Here is an 18,666-nt window from a genome sequence, read left to right as displayed (position 1 = left end):
CCTCCCTGAGTATGTTAGTAGTCAAGCTCTACGCTAGGTCGAGTTCGTCGAGTTTGCATCTGCACTCAACCTTTGCCCTAATTCCCCCACCGCAATGCCGATCTGCGGGCCGAAGCCCGTAGTGGGTCGTCAGCACTAATGTACGTCGAAACCCATCGATGTCGTGGATCGCGTTGGAGGATTCTCCCGCTTCGCCAGAATGCGTCTCTGATCTCTGGCCCCCCTCTGCATGCTTGACTCGATCAGGTCGTCCGATGCCGCGTCTCACACTTATCTCTCAATCGTGTCTGCAGAGACCCTGGCTAGTCCGCCCCTACCGCACCGCTCAACACGAGCAGCATCGCGCTATTCGTGGACAGCCCCAGCCTTAGCTCATCCGGATCCGCTTGCTCGTATGGAGGAGATGGCGAATGTAGCGAATATGGCGAATCCGGAGAAAGTGGGAGAATATTGAGAATATTTGTCTTCATCTTGATCGGATTCAGAAAACGAACGTCGCCAAATCCATTATTTTTGGCCCCAATATGGTACCTTGCGAGGGACTCCGTATGATTGGACACGCCGGACGGGCGGCGCATACAAAGGCGCAGCGACTTCTGCCGTTCCTCGTCGGCCACAACCTCGACGTACAAATAACAGAGCGCTCGGCGCAGGCCAGAAATGCACCTTCCCAGGGCCATTCTCGGCGCATTCTCCTAGTGGTATTCGCAAATCGTCCCAGGCACGCCGTCGGAACCTCGCTGAACCGGCGGACCGGCCTGTGGATGTCACCTGTCACGCCCCCGAGAGCCTTCACCGATCCCCCCGTTTCCTCCCCGAAGACCATCGCCCTCAAATCGAACCCCCTCCATGTACGAACCGCCCTCCCGGCAAGCGTGCGATCGCTGCCACGATCTCAAATTACGATGCCACCGGACCGATGCAGGGAACTGCAGCCGTTGTCTGCGAGCAGGCGCAAGCTGTGTGTTTAGTCCCTCGAATCGCGGTCGACGACCCGCCCCTCCACATCGCCGATCCAGCTCCCAAGCATCAAAATGGACGAGCGACGGGTCGTCGAATGTAAAATTGGCATCGCACGTGCAACCGCACCTGAGACCCCAGTTGGGTAGAGTTGAACCGCAGCACCAGCTGAGTCCTCCAGATGCCCCTCGGACATCGGGCACCTCAGGCACATCTAGGACGTGCGGACTGGAGAGCACTCACCACTCCTACCGGGATCAACTGGAAACGGTCTCCCCAGACGACGCGGCAGACGACCGCCATGCGCAGCCTCGCCTCCGAAAAGCGAAGCATCCACCGGCCGGGAGTGCCCCGGCAGCGGCGCCGTCGCTACCGGACCTCTGTATAGGCGTAGATCCGACCGTCACGATACCGGACAGCTTTCCCCGGTCGCTGAGTTTTTCCAATCGACCCATGGAATCGAACGTCTTCACGTGCTTCACCCGTTCTGGGGAGGCAACTCTCAGTCCTATCTCCGATCCGTACCTTCCTTTCCTAGAGCCCTTCGCGGGCCTGGGGGTGCCGGAGACCCTCCCCCCAGAAAACGGGACGGGGCCAACTCCAACGGTGGACCTGCGACAGCCTGAAGTTCCGAATCGTGGTCGCAAGGTCAGTCCACAGACGCATTTTCTACAACAGTTTATGGAGGACCTCTTGGAGCTTGATACAGATTTGATCCGGCACACCTTGGAGGATCCGGTGGTCTTCGATACAACCGCGATGCACACAACCTCCTTCGCAAATCGTAGCCATACTCCCCCCGCAGACTGCGCGATTGACACGACGTTCGTGCTCACCCAACGACTGATTCACCTGTTTCGTCGCGGGGGCAACTGGATGGCCCAAACCAGTGCGGCCCAAAGCTCGCAATGGCAATCGCCGCGTGCCGCATCATCATCAGCATCCTCATTCTCCTCACGGTTCCAGCACTTCATGAACAGGGCAACGCCTCAGAGCACCCCCGCTGTTTCAGAGACCGGCTGTCAGCAGCCGGAGACAGGCCTTGACCAAGCGTCACTCCTACACGCTCTGTCGACTTACCTGCGCCTCATCGAAACGTACCATACCACAATCTCACAGACAGCCGAAAAATTCGGCACGGCTCTGGCCGAGGGATCCCCGATCCCGCTGCCCTCGTTGCAGATCGGCGCCTTCGCCATGGACGATCCAGCAGGCCACATTGTGTTGGTGATCCAGTCGGCGTTACAACTGCTCGATCGCCTGGGGGACCTCGTCAACAAACTCACGGCCCCCTTTCTTACCGAGGACATAGGTGAGATCGACGTCAGTCGGCCCACGAGTCCTCCCGGCAGCCATAATGCAGTCAAGATGGTCATGGTGGCCGTTCGCGAACGCGAAAGTCAATTCATGCAGGTGGCAGCACGGCTACAGAGTATCTGTCGCGACGCACAATGATCGCGAGGCTAGCCTCTGCGACGGTGAATGCTAAAAGGAATGTAACCCAAGAAAGCTGAGAATGGCCGGTGCAGTCATCATAATTCCTTCTCGTGTTCCAGTCCGCTAGAGTAAACGCGGTGCATGAGTGGGGCATGTCATGTCTATATGAAGAAAAAAACATGACGAGCAAAAGCAATTGTAGGCCTTTGTATTCTGCCGGCGCTACTTTCCATCTTGTGAATCGGCCATCAATCAGGCCACCGAATCGGCGAACTGCGCGCCGTAACTTGGGTATTAGCCGAACACGATACACGGTCCTCTGCCAAGACTGAGAATCGGCGTTTCTGGGTCGATGCACATTGATCATCGTAATTACCCTGTAGCCATGCCACATGCGAGAAGTGATAAATAGGACCAAGGGTATACAGCTGGCTCTGAATGACGCCCAAAGCCTTGCCAATCATTTCCAATCATCATACTTCATTTGATCCCCTATCAACCATTCCAACCATCATGGCCCCGCAACGCTTGCTCAAGCTAACACTCGCCCACTACCGAAACCCCGACTGCTCCGAGGAAGAATGTCACCGCTTCCTCACAGAGGAGTACATTCCCAAAGCAGTGGAGATACACCAACGCCATAGCCTAGAAATATACAGCTATGTAAGCTTTTCCCTGTCTCTCCTAGCAAGCTCCCGCATCCTAGGCACGCTCTTTTCAGCACCAAAAAGCAAACAGTAGTGGAAAACTCACACAATACACCGGCACTAGCACTTCACCCCGAGTCCGCTACAGAACATACTCCGCAGCGCTTGCGACCGTCTCCAGAACGGCTGGACGGTTGACGACCACGACCTTACGGTAGATTTCTACTTCCGAGATATCGCGGGCTTGGTGACGGTATCGACGGACCCAGAGTTCATTGCTCTCCAGTCCATTGAAGGGCCCTTTATCAGTAAGAAGGGCATTGTGGCCCGTTTGGGATGGGTGGAAACATATATTGCCGATGAGAAGCCTGTAAATTTGATCGAGGGGAAATCGCAGTATGAGAGCTACGAAGAGGCATCTGCTATTCAACTTGGGCTTTGAGCATTGATGAACTTTGATTGGTATTGTTTATTCTATCATTTCAGATATTTGATCGATAATGAAGAGGGGAACGCTCGATGGCAGCACACTCTGAGGCATGCGGGTCGATTCAGCAGAAAAAACCACCATAAACACACGTGTAGCGGTCAGGAAATAGCAAGAATCCCAAGTGTAGGGGTCAGATCGGGGAGGTGTAAGAAGGTTTATTTCAGAACTATCTATCCGGCCGCCGTATACTGCCGGCTTTGTCGATAATCTGCATGACAGCCACGTAGTTGGGGAGGAGGTCTCCCCACTACAGTAGTTACTTCACCTACCGGATGGAGACACGCACGGGCGAAATTGAGCGATAGGATGGCTTACCCCAGCACATTAAAACAACAGCAGATTCATTTTCTGGAAAAGTGTATTTCAGCTTTTCTTTCAAATCTTTTATTCGGCACTTGTGTTCATTCGTTCGGATGTCAAAAGAGGAGGTTGTTGTTGTATCAGGGCTTTCTTTGTCGTTCTTGTCATTTTCCTGATTCAATTCACCGCGTTTGTGTTACGGGCCGTTCGAAAGAAACAGATTCATTCGGTGCCTACACGACGAGAATCTCGAAGATGAAGAAGGAAGGAGAAAGAAAGAAAGTCGGCCAGAAAAAGAGGGGTTAAGTCCCCAGCAAACGCGTTGTGCAAACGACCCAATATTATGCCTCAGGCATCCTTCCACGAGACGAGGCTATTCCCAGGTTCATCCGTCACATATAGCCCACCGCTCACAAGCAAATCGTTATCTCCCTCCCACGCACCTCCCCCACCACAACAGATCGCCTGCCCACCACACAGATGGTCACCACCACTCTCAGATCGCCACAATGAGCACTCCGATACCCCCCACCCCGTGATTTCGAAATCCTGCCCGCCCAACCCACCGATCTCTCCGCTCTCGCCCGCGTCGAAGCCATCGCCTTCGAGAACCCCAACAGCGGTCCGAAACTCGTTCGGATTTTGTTCGGGACCGACGGCGAAGAAGCCTTCCAACAACGGTCCCGGGACTTTGTGGACATGCACAAAAGTCCCATCAACAAGTTCTACAAGGTCGTGACCAAGGCCGAGGACGGCACCGACAAGGTAATCGGCATGGCCGTCTGGAGATTCACCCCCAGCCTGTCAACGAGCGGGCCCTGTGTGCCCAAGCGGGCTTAGCCCCCCAGGTGAGTGATGACCCGGCCGACAGGCTCGCCGACATGGTTGATGAGTGCGAATCGCGGTACATGAGTGGGAAGGTGCATGCCTGTAAGTTGATATGATATCCCTTTTCCCCCTCTGAGGATGATGCTAATCGATAATAGGTTTGAAGGGAATCGCCACCTTGCCCGAATACCGTGGCCGCGGTGTTGCATCGGCGTTGCTCCTGCGGGGCATCCTGGATGCCAGAGCCAGGGGCTTCAAGACCTTCTGGCTGGAGAGCACCCCAGACGCCGTCAGTCTCTACCGGCGGTTCGGATTCTGTGATGTCGAAGTCCTGAAGATGGACGTTACAGTGGACGGTAAGGAGCAAACCATCGAGTTCATCGCCATGAAGCGAACAAACTGACTGAAAAGCAGGGACGATGAGCTACCCGAGAAAGGTAGGGTTGGAAGGTAAGTGATCACGGAATGAAATATTTTCCTTTTACATTTAACCGTCTCACAGAGTCTTTGCAGAGATCAAAAGGAAGTAAGGCCGATGCCTCTCCTGAGCCCATTCAGGGTGCTCGGAAACAGACTCCGTCGATGGAACCCAGTCCTTCAGGCCCGTCAGAACGAACCCATTCTCCAACAGCAAGGAAACGTAAGTTTCAACGGTCCGATGATACTTCTTCACACCTTTCACCCCAAGCCAGCTGGTATACCTCCATCCCTCTTCACTATACGAATTCAACGGCCACACCTTGTGCTCAGCGTCTCCTTCTTGCAATGTCTTCCAGTCTGGCCCGGGAATTATAGGCGCAGAGCAAATCGGATGCTCGACCGAGAACACCAGATTCCCTCCTTGTTTCAGAGCAGCTCTGATTTCGCCAAGGAGCCTCGAGAGATCCTCGATGTAGTGGAATGTCAGGGAGCTGTAGACGAGATCATAGGTACCGCGGTCGTCGCCGTGACCGAAGGTAAGTTCCTCCAGATTTGCCCTTTCGAACATGATATCGCATTGGTTGTTGTCACGGATGCGCTCGAATTCCTTAGCGCGCTCGATCATTTTCGTGGAGATGTCGGTCGCTCGGATTTTGGAGGCTCCTCTCGACCGCGCCCACCGGGAGAACCAACCATACCCGCAACCGAGATCGAGGACAGATTGACCAGTAAGTCTTTTGTCGTCCTTGGCTTCATGCCCTGGTTGTTGGGTAAGTACCTTGGTGATCATTGCTTCGAGAACTGGCCATTCTGGAGCTGACTCTAGGCCGCCTTGTGAGCGCGGGAGGGTGCTGTAGGCGCTGAAAAAGCCGGGGTCGTCGTAGATGTTCTGTGCTTGGGAGGCCATTTTAACTTATATTAGGCGTAGTTGTTGGAATTGATGTGTAGATCGAAACGGCGAGGAGAGGATGGAGTTGAAGAGAATTGCAAGCCGTAGAGGAAGCAGTGCGGATGTTGCCGACGGGTGATTTCCGCATCCGGTGCCCGCCGTAAAAATATAGTAATAGTGTAGGATCAAAACAAGATGAAGCCTCGGTAACAATCAATTGAAACATACTCAGCCATTCCAAATTAATTCTGATAGATAGTTATATGAAATATTGACCACCTGGCAAACTACTAACAGGAAAAAATTCATGCTTGCTCATGACCATTCTCGCCCTCCCCATCTTCAACATATGCTTTCCGATCACCATTTTCCGGTTTGGGGTTAGCCGTAGACCCCGTCTCAGTCGCAACACCATCATGCTCATCATCCGCTTGCTCAGTGATATCCGTCGCCGTGCGGTTCGATTCAGGATTATCCTCTTTCTGGATCGACTTGCCCTTATGTCGAACCGGCAAAGAGGTCTCCACTTCGCTCTTCATTTCGGCCCCCGATTCCTCCGGCGCCTGTGAAGTTCTCGAGCCCCGAGCCATTCGCGCACGTGCATTCGCCCGACGAATCAGTCTGTTATGATAATCTTCCTGCTCGAGATCGGTGTCTTCATGGAGAATGCGACGGGCAGCTTCACGGCCGATCACGGGGAGACGATCGATTCCATGGGGATTGTCGGGTGCAAGTCTTGGGTCAAGAAGGCCGACTTGAACGAGTACGCTGGCCTGGTCCCAGTAGACGTGCTCTGAGTATAGACGACCGCCTCTGAGACTGACGATGCTGACTAGGACTATCTCGACACGTTTGTTGGTGGCTGGTACGCCCGGGAGCATCCATGGGATTTCGTCTGTGTGTTGGAAGCTGACGTAGAGCTCGTCGACGATGCGGTCGGATCCAGATGTTCGCGACAGTAGGCGGATTCGCATGGATTGGGGGAGACGGCCGAGGAAGTAGTGTTCGTAGAATCGACGGAGAGCCTGATTTCCGATCCCGCCGGTAAGGGTCGGGGTGTACGTGACTCCGGGCGTCTTTTGCTGGACATAACCATCCAGCGTCTTGTTGAGATTTGATCTGAAGAATTTCGCTGGTTTCGGTTAGCTTGGGTTCTTTATTTCAAGGGTTCAATTGCCTACCCTCTTGGTGATCCTCCCATAGTCTCTCGAGGTCTGGGTCACGACAGAAGCCCTTTCGCAAGGTCTGTACAGTCCGCGTCCAGGCGAGATCTGCCGCTAGATTGTTGTACTCCTCCATATCATGCTCTGCGAAACCGGGTTGGGCATAATCGTAGGTAAATGCCGGATAGGCTAGTTGTATGCGTTCGCCAGTTCCTAGCCCGGGCTGAAGCTCTCTAGTCTTGCGACGTCTCTTCCCTTGCAGCCCAAGTGCTTGAGGCTGCGTCATCACATCAATCGTGTTGCCTGGTAAATGCGCAAGCACTGGGAGGGAGAGAGGGAAGCTTTGTCTGGTGTCAGGAATCACAGTAGGGTAGTATGCGACCAGAGCGCAGAGTCTGTTGGCGTTCATTGGCTTCATGTAATAGTCGAGGCAGTAGCTTGCTGCTTCGCCGAAGGCTATTTAACAGTGATCAGCAAAGCCCTGTCCGTGGTAGCGAGTAAGCCATACCAATGACTGCGTAATTCTCTCCGACACCGAGTCCTTCTTTTACGCTTTTCAAGCGACTCTCGTAGTCCTTGCCCCCGTTGTTCAGAGGGTGGTACACAACATCGAAGCCCTCATCCTGCCATTCTTGGATGGTTTGCTGATCAAATTCGTTTGTTTCGGAGGTAATGCACACGCGCGCATTGTTATTTCCGTTATTATAGAGAAGGCCCTGGCTGAGCCCTGGTGCACTAATCGAGATGGTTGCCATGCTGTGCTAACTGCGATTTTCCGAACCTGGTGTTTGTTTCTGTCCGATGCGGCGATGTCACGATGGCCCCGCAGCTTCGGAATATCCCGACCGACGAATATTCAAACAACCTTGGGAAAAATATGAAGGCTGAGAATAGAATCGAGAGAAATGAAGTCGAGCGACAAGCATCGCCTCTCAAGGTCGCTGCTGAGCTCGTCGCATGACAGCTAATGGGCATACGTCATCGGCGCACCGCGGGCTGGTTCGACGTCATTGGTGTCGCCTTCCAGGGTAAATGACCGGCCAAAATAGATTAATTCGGCCATTCTCAGCACTCATTCGACGGGAAAAGGGCCATCCCCCACAAACACGCCCATGGGAGCACGGTCGGAAGTACATAGTCGGGGAATAACAAGTATAGACACCTGGACCGGTCGGTTCAAGTATGTAGCGACGTAGATCGGCCGTTAGTCTTCGAATCGGTAGCCTTGACACTTGCTAGTGCATTTCTGGGGATGGTCGGCAGTCATCCGCATGGCAGGTATCCAAATTTAGCGACTGTGGATCTGGGTAGAAAGCACGTTAAGACCGTTGTCATCGCAAACGTGGATAGTCGTACATCGAGTGTTTCCCGGCGGTGCGTGCATAGCATTTTTCGAGGAGAGGAATCATAGACCACAAAAGACGTCAGATATGGCCGTCCCACTTTTCATGTCTTCCGGAGACAGCGGGGGGCTGAATGGCCGTATGAGAGACAAATTGCGAGGAGACGGCGGATGCGGCTTCAAGGAGTGGAAGCCGGAATCTTCAGGCCGAAATCTGTGCCTGCCTCAGGCATAAAGGTGTCAATCGGTCAGCGCTCGTAGTTAGTTACGAACTAACTAGTGAAGAGGGGAACGCTCAATGGCAGCACGCTCTGAGGGTCGATTCAGCAGAAAAACCACCACGAAACACACACGTATCTATCAGGACATAGCGAGAGGCCCGAATGTACGGGTCAGGTCGGGGAGGTGTAAGGTGTACACATTCTAGAATTATCTATCCGGCTACCATATACTGCCGGCTATGTCACATAGCTTGGATGGCACCCATGTAGTAGGGGAGTTATCCGGCAACACCCCTTTTGCGTTTCCTCCTTTTGAATCCCATGGCACTGGAGGACCAGTCCCGATTGGTCTGCTGCAGGACTCCCATTGCTATACTCAGATCACGCCGCAACGTGAATGTCATTCGTTCTGATCGCAGATCCCAGGGGGGGGCAATCCCGGGCGCTTACGATGCCCGCCTCACAGATGTACCTTTAATGGCCGATCCCCAACTTCCCCAGTCGAACGAAGAGCCCTAAATAGCTTTTGCAAACTCCCCATCGCCACCGCGCCGCCATGGCGGAAGTCATCGGGGTCGTCTCTGGCGCCATCACCGGCGGCACAGTCATCGTACAAGCCACACAGTCGAAAGCTGAAGGAATTACGCGATTAGCTCCAGGATGCGCCCGAGGACCTGAGATCTCTGATACGCGAGGTCGAGCTATTCAGCGTGAGTCTGTCGAACGTCAAGGACGATTTATCCGACCCATCTGTGGCCTCTGTCTTGAAGAATAGCAACAATGCTCTGATTCTTGATGGCCATAGTAGTCAGCTAGCGCCTCATTTCGACGAATTTGTGCTGAAATCTCAATTATCCCACTCTGCATGCCAGCACATCCGTCCCATCTCCTTCAGCCTCTTGATATTGGATGTTTTGCTGTTCTTAAGCGTGCCTATAGTCGTCTGATTATCAATCGAGCACGGCTAGGATTCAACCATATCAACAAGCTAGATTTCCTGGCAGAATATCCTCAAGCACATCAAGAGACATTCAAATCAGAGACTATCTAGTCTAGTTTACTGCAGCAGGTATAGTTCCACTAGATCCTAACGGGTGCTTCCAAACTCAATATTTCTCTCCGAACACTAACACCCCAACCTAGCCGAACGTCCAGCCGATCAAGTCAATTCAGCCCAAAAACACCAAAAATAGACTTCTAACTACAGTACGTCCCAAATCTGGTACAAGCACCTACACTCTTCAATTGATTCTCTGTCAAACTGAGAAGAGACTAAATACTGCTAGCCACTTCCGGGGCGTGATTATTCAGCGTGTACTCTATCCACCAGCTCTTCGTGTGAAGATAGGATTTTAGTTCTTCGTACTAGTATGTACGGAAATCCTGCGATCCGATATCAAATACTCTCTCTGCTAATCCCGTATTCCAGTGACAGTATGGGGACTACAGTACTCAGTACAGCACCGAATACGCAACATTGAGTTACAATGCATTAGTATCAATGTGAAAGATAATATTTCGCAAGCTATGCTTTATTTAAAAGATATTCGATGCCTCACAATCATACGTAACAGTCTCTGGGAATCTAGGGTATAGAACAACACTCGTCCCAAAAGACAGCCAAGGCATATTGTTGAAAGTGACACGGCAAAAAGTACATGGGTGGTACTCCGGTGGTAGCCATAGCAAATTCTCTGAGTTCCAGGTGATCCATGTACCATCAGAACTTACACCATATGCATCAAATCGAGACTCTTCAGAGTCGGGTTTTATAGAGGCTTTTTCTGAAACTAAGGACAAACAAACGGTACCGTTGTCAGTTTCAAGATATGAGTTGGTACTGTCGAATAATTTCACAGCGACAACTCCTTCAACATGAACCGTCTGTAGGTATTGGCCGCTTCTGGCATTCCACAATTTTGATAGTTCATCGGCTGGGATGACATCGCCTGAAGCCGACGCGAGGAGCTTGAAATTATGGGAGAAGGTGACTTGTATCTCTGTGGCATAACTTTACAAGCCTGGCTCAGCGAGAATACTTCAAAGATCAATTGCGCGTATATGGAATCTGTGTGAATGTTGCAATTGCATTGATCATAAGTAATTCATATCTTACTTCCATGATCCTTACTTATGCCTTTTAGCCAAGGCATCAGAAGCAACCCGTGGTCAGGCTCTTAACCAACAAAATCATAACACCTACATAAAATACCAATCTGTGCTTAAATCTTTGGATGTTCAGGCTCTTGTCTTTGACTTGGAGCCAGACTATGAATGTCACAACATAGAGCAAAGCATGGCTTACTATTGAGACCCTAATACCCCTCTGAATCTGGATGCAGCTTCTATCACTGCATTTGAGAACACAGAAGAGATAAAGATGATGAACCAGAGGATTTCTTACCTGACCTCTGTGATCTCTGGGGAGCCTCAGCTCTATAGTGACCTTGTCACTGAGCGCACATGACTCTATAGCAGAAAAGCCAAACGCTGACTAGCCTGGAAAAAGGGTTTCATACAAGATTGGTGGGATTCAGCGTATGCCAAATATATCTCTGGAAATGAATTCACTGAGTGTGACAGAACATCTCTATTCAATATCTTCAAGAAATATCTCCCAGAGCGCGCCTGGCTTAGAGAATCACTGTTCACAGAGGCAATGTTGGATAGCGATGTTGGCCAACCGTGCCTAGATGATATGGCTGCGCTCTGTACATCCATGGAAAGCGTGGTTTACTACCCAGGACTGTTGCCCATGAACAACTGCAGCCCAATATGCTCCAAGCCTATGTCTGAGTAAGTGCGTGCTATATTTATCAGTGCCCTGGTGCTAACCATAACAGTATTGAAATGCAGGGTTGAGCAAAACATATATTGCAGTGTCAAAGATGATCCTTGGGTGACCCGCAGTACCAACAACGCTATAGAAATCAAAACCAGGCACATCAGCGTGTTCAACGTAAATTCATTCAATTTTGCTATCTGTGCGCGGAGATATTCACTGATGAAAAGGAATATGGATTTTTCCCATTCTGGAGCGAACGACAAAAAACCCAATGAGAGATTCCAGCAATGACTAGCCAAGGCAATTCTACTGAATCACATCGACAATCATATAGACCGTCTGAGAGTTTCAGCGGTCTTCTTCTGTCCGCATCCTTGCTGCCAAATAAAGGACATCAAGAATGTTTCAAGTCTCCGTCGCCACTTATTCAACGCACATTCCATAGAGGAACCGCGTTCTAATTGTGTGAATCGCGAAAGGAAATGGCAGATGGAGCCAGAGTCTCGGCCTGAACAACAGGCCCCCTTTGATTGCTCTTACCCGGCAGAGTCCAGGTGGTTTCTACATGCGAAAACCACAGAATGAACAATTTCGAAGAAACAGGCATATTTGACATGGAAGAACTCATGGAGGAGTTTACGCATTTCGACAAGAACCAGGTACAGTATGAAGAGAACGAAGGCGGCGCAGGAACATTACGAAAAGAATATAGAATCAGTATTTGAATCAAATGCTGCTCTCATTTTCCAAACCTACAACGGCAATGACAATAGAACATGTGGAGGCGTCTAACACTAACAGCTATATTATTAACGCCCAAAGATCCGTTTGGCGCAAGGTTTCCACTGTACTGGGTCGAGATGGAACTTATGGGGAACAAGGCTACAAGACTTGAGTGCAGGAGGAACAGGGGATGGAGAAACTAGAGCGGTGGTTACAGAGACTGCTGAGGTGGTCAGCGGTCCGCTGGAAAGAACCTGACAACCCTAAAATATTGTACGATCTGTTAGTCATGATGGCGAGACAATCAGAGTTTGAATATCAGATCTTCAAAGATGATGACTGGATTGATATTTTCTAGATGCGGGTAGAAAATGTATTGTAGAGTTTTCCAAGCGAGGACATCTTCTTTTAGCCAAACTCTGTAAATCAGATTTCACCAGCAGCAGATAAAAGTATATCTGATAAGATGATAAATTGACTGATTTATGTACCTGGGCTATGGAAAGCATCTTCGCGCGGTAGATCAAGCATCCAAGCCAAGATACTCCTTTCGAATCTCCTGCACCCACTCATCCAAAGTGATATTCTGGTTCCCCCAAGGCACCTTCCCCTTGGGCAGCGATGCCATTCGGTCTTCATCCCACTTGGGAACTTCAAGAAAGTCGTGATCTTGATGGCAAACGTTCTGCTCGAGCCTGCCCTCTCGCAACTTTCTAAGACAATTTTCTTCCAAGTAGACCATTATGCAGTTCATACATATCCACATCTCGCTAGGTACTCTCCATTTATGTTCGCAAAGACCTGAGCATTGAAGGTCTATGTCATATTCGCGTCCCTCACCGTTGCCAGATTCATCGGATTCATTCCAGAGGGTTCCGAGCGCGAATAATGCGGATACTGCGGCGACGTTTTTCTCATCGCCCAATGGGATGAAGACATAAAGCAATTTCGCGAAAGCCTCGGAATCATTCTTTTCATCATCATCGGAAAGAAGCTCTAGAGCTACCTGAACCATAGTCCGCACTAGCTCGCGAGCCTTTGCATATTCGCGGCTGACATGATGGAATCGGGCAAGATATAGTTGTGGTGGCAGAACAAGCTGAGATTGGTTGACTTCTTCCGGCAAAATATCCGAAATCCGGCGGAGGTATTCTGCTACTGAGTCGAGATCTCCCTTTTTCTTTGCAACAAGAGCTCTCTGTAAATATATCCCGCCTAGCTTGGCTGCCGTTTCGGCCAACAACTCCGAACCTCCTAGCCCAGACGATGGAAAATCATTCTTCAGGGAGGTCTCCCACAGTTCGATAACCTTGTCCTCCCGCCGATTGGGTTGTGTATGGAGAACAAGCCCGTAAAAAGCGCGGATCAGGAACAACAATTTATGGTCGGTTCTTCTCTCGGCCCTTTTGATCGCCACGTGGTATGTCTTGTCCATGATACCAAATTGTTGTGTCGCCATTGCGGTGTCTCGAATGATTTCATGGAGGCGTGACGCCGACCCATGCCTCAAAACCATATCTGCTATGTGCTTCCCATCATTGATCGTTGCCAAACTCTCTAAGAATGAAGAAATGGTGGTCCACTTTTCAGCCTTAGCGTACCGTTCCAGAACTTCCATCGATCGGTCTATGCGTCGTGGTGCTTGTTGGAAGGATGCGGAAAATGTCGAGATGGCTAGGTCATGATCGCCAGTTTCCCAATACAACTCGGCCAGCTTAAAATTGAGGTCAGCAAGATATTCGACGTGTCTCGGATCCTGCATCCATAGCAAGTTTTCTTCTTGGCGTCTTATCAACGCCGTCAGTATCGCAACGGCCTGATCGGGCGGGACGGCTCTCGCTCGGCAAAATGAAGCCCTCCAGTTTTTGGAATCCATCTGCAACGCGAGATCGCATCGCTCGATAGCCCTTTCTGGGAGGGACTGTGTCTCATAGGTCATGGCCATCTGCGTGTGCCAAAGCGTATCTATGTTGGTGAGTTGGAGGACCTCTTGGGCCCACTTCTCAAACCTGGCGACGCGGTCATCTTCCATTTCCGGTTCATAGCAGATCTAATATCATTAGCCAAGTGTTGAGGGACAGATAGTTGAATACTGACTTTGGAGAGGAATTGACCGACAAAGAGGTAGATCTGTCGGACTTCTGTGGCTGACAACGGTTCTCTCATGCAATGTTGGGCCAATCTAACCGCCGAGGGCTTGAGGAGCACCTCAACTGCGTTATCAGAAACGACTCCCTTGATCCAAGCTCGGTCGGACTCATCCGTGACTCTCGAAACCGCTGCAGTGTCTTTAAACCATCTGGCCACCTGCTCGACATACTGGCTATTTTCTAGCAATTCGAAAACTGGTGTGTGATAACTTTGAATGTCGTCAATCTCAGGCCACATGAAAGCGTCGACATATTCATGCTTGGTAAATACTCTGACCAACAACTCTCCAATTTGACTCTTTTGGTCTCGGTCTACCATAGACAAGTCAACTGAGGCTAGGTGTTTGACAAGCTGTTCTCGAGCATAGTCCTGGAGCTCCGCAATGCTCGCATCGCGGCTTTTGGACAGAGCGAGCAAGCAATCCCGCGCCAGTAACAGGTGACCTGTATCCTTGTCCTCCTGTTGGACCTGGTATTGCTTGTGAGTTAGCTTCCGCTGCAGGTGCTTGTCAAGCTCAAGCTTTTCGTACACCTCAGGCGGGCACACTTTGTCAAGAAAGTGCTTTATCATGTTGATTTCTGCAGCCTGGATCTCTTGAGCATTCTGTGTATCCGGCTTTTTTAAATGACGGCGTTGTGGAATGTCTTCCAGTGTTTTTGATAGTCTGAAGCCAACCTTGCCATTGCTGTCAACCTCGAACAACAGATACTTAGTCCGAAATCGCTCAGGCAGTGACTGCATCGGAGCTTCGCCGACGTTCATGAAGAGAGTCGCGGAGATATGTTCCACTGAAATGGGTTCAATAGCAAAAGTGATCCAAAGTATGATGTGGTTGATCTCCTGAATTTGTCGTACGGTTCGCTCGCGGTTCAATTTCTCAATCTGATCTTTAATCTGCCTCGAGCGGTCGTTGTGTGCCCCTTTGATGACCTCTTTGATCTCTTCCATGTAGTCGAGCGTGCTGATTGCATTCAAAGCCGAGTTGATTTTGTAGTAATCCCCTCCAGCCGCCTTGGAAAGATCTTCGCGGATTGTCATTCTTCGCTCTGCTACCCCGATGCGCTCGGTATCAGAGAGGGCGTCAAACCTATCCATTCTTGCGTCAATGAACTTTTTTATGTCATCGTGATTATTTCCGCTGATTGGAATGCTTTGATAGGCCACGCCACATTTTTTGATTTGTGCAAACGCTGCTGGTGTTCCAGTGAGGAAGACCCGGATCCTTTTCGAGGTTTCAGATACCTGTCGCAGAAATTTGACCAAGGTATCATCCAGAATGTCACCCAACCCATCGATGACAAGATAAAAGACGGCGTCCATGTGTTCGGCCCCTGTGTTTTCCAACAGTAGCTTTGGTATAACCTCATGAGGATCAAGCGTCATGGGTGTTTGACTGATGCGAGAAACCGACTTCCTGTATGGGACATCGGCTTTTGCAAGCTGCCAGATGAGGGACTTGGCTGCGGCATCGAAAGTCCCATTTTTTTCATCTCTCTCAAGGAAGTAGAACGATACCAAATGTCGAAGACCTTTGGTGGTCATCTCCGTTTGCAGGAATTTGATTACAGATGAGGTGAGATAGCTTTTACCTGTAAGATCTGTACCCTCCACAGCCAAGATTGGAGATGATGCAAAGTCGGTTCTCCACGAATGAAACACAGCGTGCTCCATGAGCCATTTTCCAGTGCCCGGTACGACATATTTGCGGATTTCATTATATGATCTTTGCCAGTAGTCCACAGGCTCTTGCTTAGCGCTGTCCCACCGATCAGGGCCTTTATCAAAGGCCAAAATATTTACCAGGGCTCGTTCCTGGTCCTCTTTTTCAGCTTTTTCCTTCTGGTTTGCATCATTCTGGGTTATCTTGTCGAGGATTCGCTTGCTAAAAGCGGCTCCCTCTTCCGCGCTGGTAGCTGCTGCGCAGGCGCGTTCGAAAGTCTGAGCAGAAACTAATCCTCGCTCTTTCTCGGCCAATTTTTCCATTTGCCCCAACAGTCCCTGGATGTCGTTCTCTTGGAGGAATGCGATTTTCATGCCAGTTTTGAATTTTTCGGCTGCGGAATACCGCAACTTCAATGCAGCGTCACATATATTGACAAATAGCAACAACTGCTGCGCAGCAACTCCACTCAGCTTCGCATCCATATGTGCTTTGACGTAGTAGTCGAGACGGCCCAGATGTGCCGAGCACTTATCAAGCAGATCCGCAAGACCTTCAAAGGCACCTTGATAGCCGTCGTAGGCATTGATAAGGAAGCTAATAACGTTGTAGCATTGTCCAGCTGGCGCAAAGACCTTTGAAATATTCGCATTAGTCGATATCTACAGACACAGGGAATGTCTACTCACCGTTGATGCCCCATCAGCGACAATACCTCCGACTGTCTTGATCAGGCCCATTGTGCGTCCAAACGTGGTTTTCACGGCCTGGCGGGCAGGAGATTTCTCTTCCTTTTCTTGGGACGCATCGAGGTTTGCAAGAACATTGTCTATTTCCAGGCCTTTATCGACCTTTTTCCCCTCGCTCTCTGCCAGCTGGCTCACCTTCTCTTGGACTTGCAGCCAGATCTTCGTGAGTTCTTTGTTCGCGGTCGCATCTGATCCCAGGGGAGCACCTCCTGAAACAATAGATGCTAATCCACCAGGAGGCGCAATCTGTGCGGGTTGGGATTGTATTGGCTGCGTCGTAGGAGGCTGAACAGATTGAGGCGGGCCGTGCTTCGAACGTGGTGGTGGTGCTGGTGGTGGTGATAGTGACTGTGCTGCAGCAGTTTGGACAGGCTTAGAATAATCACCTTGCGAAGGACTTGATGGTGTTGATTGCACCATAGGAGGCTGGGCAGGTGGAGGCTTGTTTCCTTGCAATGTTGAAGGTAGAGGTTCTTGGGTTGGCGTATTCGGCACCTTTGACTTTCTTCTTGGCCATCGCATGGTGAAAAAGGTAACAATGGTGTCAAGTGGATAGTAGAAAGTTCCCTCCCCCTTTACATTTTCATTCTACATTTTATTCACCAAGAATTGCTTTCCCGCCTTTTCAGCTGACCCGGCCATATGGTTCGCTCAGTGTAGTTCATGCGTAATGATGTAAACAGGACAATCGCAATCTCCTTTCCCTCAGCCGATTTGCTTCTCGGATCTGAACAGCCGTCAATCGGCAATGATCCCCACTTGGACTCGAACATCAGCCACTGAAATGGAATAGACATCTCGTATGAGGCTATAATCAGGATCAAAACTCACTCACGTATCCAACGAGTGGATATCTCCACGGAAGTGGCGCAGGAGCTGTGCCTTTCAGCGCCCCCACAGGCGCTTAGCGTTTAGGGTGGACCACTGTGGAGGCGCTGAAAGGCATTGCAATGATGTTCTCCGTGTGCAGGGCTCATTGTGATTGTCGGGATATATTCTCCTGTCAGAACAAACTGGCTGTGACCCACTGCTAGCGACCGATGGATAACATCCCTTGCTTGGTGTACGCATTCTTGCGCTGGGCTGTGGCCTCGGTGTTGTGACCGCCGAAGGCCGGCGTGTGGGATCTAGGGGTGTTTTTCCAACTAGACTGAACATGAACATCTATCAACAAGAATCAATTGACTTTGCTTTGGAGCATACACACTATCCACTTAACTGTGTACACAGTACCTAGCTGGTGATACCAACAGTGATGGTCTTTTCTTTTTAAGCACGAATATTGTAGATTGATTGAGCTCCCTGACCCTTGGTTTATTGAGCAATAAAATACGTCTAGTTCACGTGCCGATCAATTTAAAAAATGACACGTATTAGAGTAAACATATCTAACATTTCACTGGCGAGTCCACCACGAGGCGAGCTTTGGTAGGCACAAACGACAAACGCCTTTGTCAGAGTTTATTTGTGCGATCGAATTTGGAGAGGCGACATGACTCGCTTTCCGTGAGGCGTCTTGTCCACTCTATTAACCTGAAATATTCAGGCCCAATTCGCTGCTTTTGCTATATATTGAGGAACGGCTTCGTGGTTTTGTAGAACTTTCATTGAAATCTTGTACCACTTGCGATCAAGTCTGATAGGCATTTCGTGTCATCAGATGTCTCACTGAGGTCTTTTTCTCCCCAGGACGCCATCTGAGGTAATGGCCCCTGTTTTTCCTTGGGATTTTGTTGAGACAGGGTCTTTTACCAGAGGAGCTTGTTACAATATTGAGTGCGGACTCACTGAATCCCCGCGAACACATTACTAACTCCCAGTAAAATCTGGTCCGATTGGGGGGGGGAGTGTTTCAAGCTCTTGTGATAAACTCATGCCAGTTACTTTTGCATTCTACTCCG

The 18,666-nt window shown here is 50.3% G+C and overlaps 8 protein-coding genes across 8 annotated transcripts; 5 read left to right on the top strand and 3 right to left on the bottom strand.

Annotated features, from left to right (window-relative positions):
* Positions 1 to 1,413: 1,413 nt before the first annotated feature.
* N7532_001128 (uncharacterized protein) lies at positions 1,414 to 2,415 on the top strand (the record flags this gene model as incomplete). The annotated part of the gene is made up of 1 exon (XM_056613622.1): positions 1,414 to 2,415. One exon carries the CDS (start codon positions 1,414 to 1,416, stop codon positions 2,413 to 2,415), a length of 1,002 nt encoding a protein of 333 aa, XP_056478663.1.
* Positions 2,416 to 2,910: 495 nt separating this feature from the next.
* Positions 2,911 to 3,486, top strand: N7532_001127 (EthD domain-containing protein; the record flags this gene model as incomplete). The annotated part of the gene is made up of 2 exons (XM_056613621.1): positions 2,911 to 3,060; positions 3,169 to 3,486. The coding sequence occupies 2 exons, from the start codon at positions 2,911 to 2,913 to the stop codon at positions 3,484 to 3,486; spliced, it is 468 nt and encodes a 155-aa protein (XP_056478662.1).
* An 864-nt stretch (positions 3,487 to 4,350) lies between these two features.
* Positions 4,351 to 5,065, top strand: N7532_001126 (GNAT family N-acetyltransferase; the record flags this gene model as incomplete). Its single annotated transcript, XM_056613620.1, has 3 exons — positions 4,351 to 4,637; positions 4,706 to 4,764; positions 4,821 to 5,065. Coding segments are annotated over 3 exons (591 nt in total), but the record flags the coding sequence as incomplete, so codon positions are not given.
* Positions 5,066 to 5,158: 93 nt separating this feature from the next.
* N7532_001125 (class I SAM-dependent methyltransferase) lies at positions 5,159 to 5,989 on the bottom strand (the record flags this gene model as incomplete). Its single annotated transcript, XM_056613619.1, has 1 exon — positions 5,159 to 5,989. The coding sequence occupies one exon, from the start codon at positions 5,987 to 5,989 to the stop codon at positions 5,159 to 5,161; it is 831 nt and encodes a 276-aa protein (XP_056478660.1).
* Positions 5,990 to 6,276: 287 nt separating this feature from the next.
* N7532_001124 (dienelactone hydrolase) lies at positions 6,277 to 7,889 on the bottom strand (the record flags this gene model as incomplete). Its single annotated transcript, XM_056613618.1, has 3 exons — positions 6,277 to 7,103; positions 7,153 to 7,590; positions 7,643 to 7,889. The coding sequence occupies 3 exons, from the start codon at positions 7,887 to 7,889 to the stop codon at positions 6,277 to 6,279; spliced, it is 1,512 nt and encodes a 503-aa protein (XP_056478659.1).
* A 2,683-nt stretch (positions 7,890 to 10,572) lies between these two features.
* N7532_001123 (uncharacterized protein) lies at positions 10,573 to 11,008 on the top strand (the record flags this gene model as incomplete). The annotated part of the gene is made up of 4 exons (XM_056613617.1): positions 10,573 to 10,583; positions 10,624 to 10,684; positions 10,728 to 10,797; positions 10,842 to 11,008. 4 exons carry the CDS (start codon positions 10,573 to 10,575, stop codon positions 11,006 to 11,008), a joined length of 309 nt encoding a protein of 102 aa, XP_056478658.1.
* Positions 11,009 to 11,077: 69 nt separating this feature from the next.
* On the top strand, positions 11,078 to 11,559 carry N7532_001122 (uncharacterized protein; the record flags this gene model as incomplete). The annotated part of the gene is made up of 3 exons (XM_056613616.1): positions 11,078 to 11,138; positions 11,196 to 11,493; positions 11,541 to 11,559. The coding sequence occupies 3 exons, from the start codon at positions 11,078 to 11,080 to the stop codon at positions 11,557 to 11,559; spliced, it is 378 nt and encodes a 125-aa protein (XP_056478657.1).
* Positions 11,560 to 12,728: 1,169 nt separating this feature from the next.
* On the bottom strand, positions 12,729 to 17,287 carry N7532_001121 (uncharacterized protein; the record flags this gene model as incomplete). Its single annotated transcript, XM_056613615.1, has 3 exons — positions 12,729 to 14,255; positions 14,303 to 16,651; positions 16,706 to 17,287. The coding sequence occupies 3 exons, from the start codon at positions 17,285 to 17,287 to the stop codon at positions 12,729 to 12,731; spliced, it is 4,458 nt and encodes a 1,485-aa protein (XP_056478656.1).
* Between the last annotated feature and the right edge of the window lie 1,379 nt (positions 17,288 to 18,666).

The sequence above is a fragment of the Penicillium argentinense genome (assembly GCF_028826775.1).
Source record: "Penicillium argentinense strain IBT 30761 chromosome Unknown utg000002l_segment0_segment0, whole genome shotgun sequence".
NCBI lineage: Eukaryota > Fungi > Ascomycota > Eurotiomycetes > Eurotiales > Aspergillaceae > Penicillium > Penicillium argentinense.
This window is presented reverse-complemented; position numbering and strand designations above follow the sequence as displayed.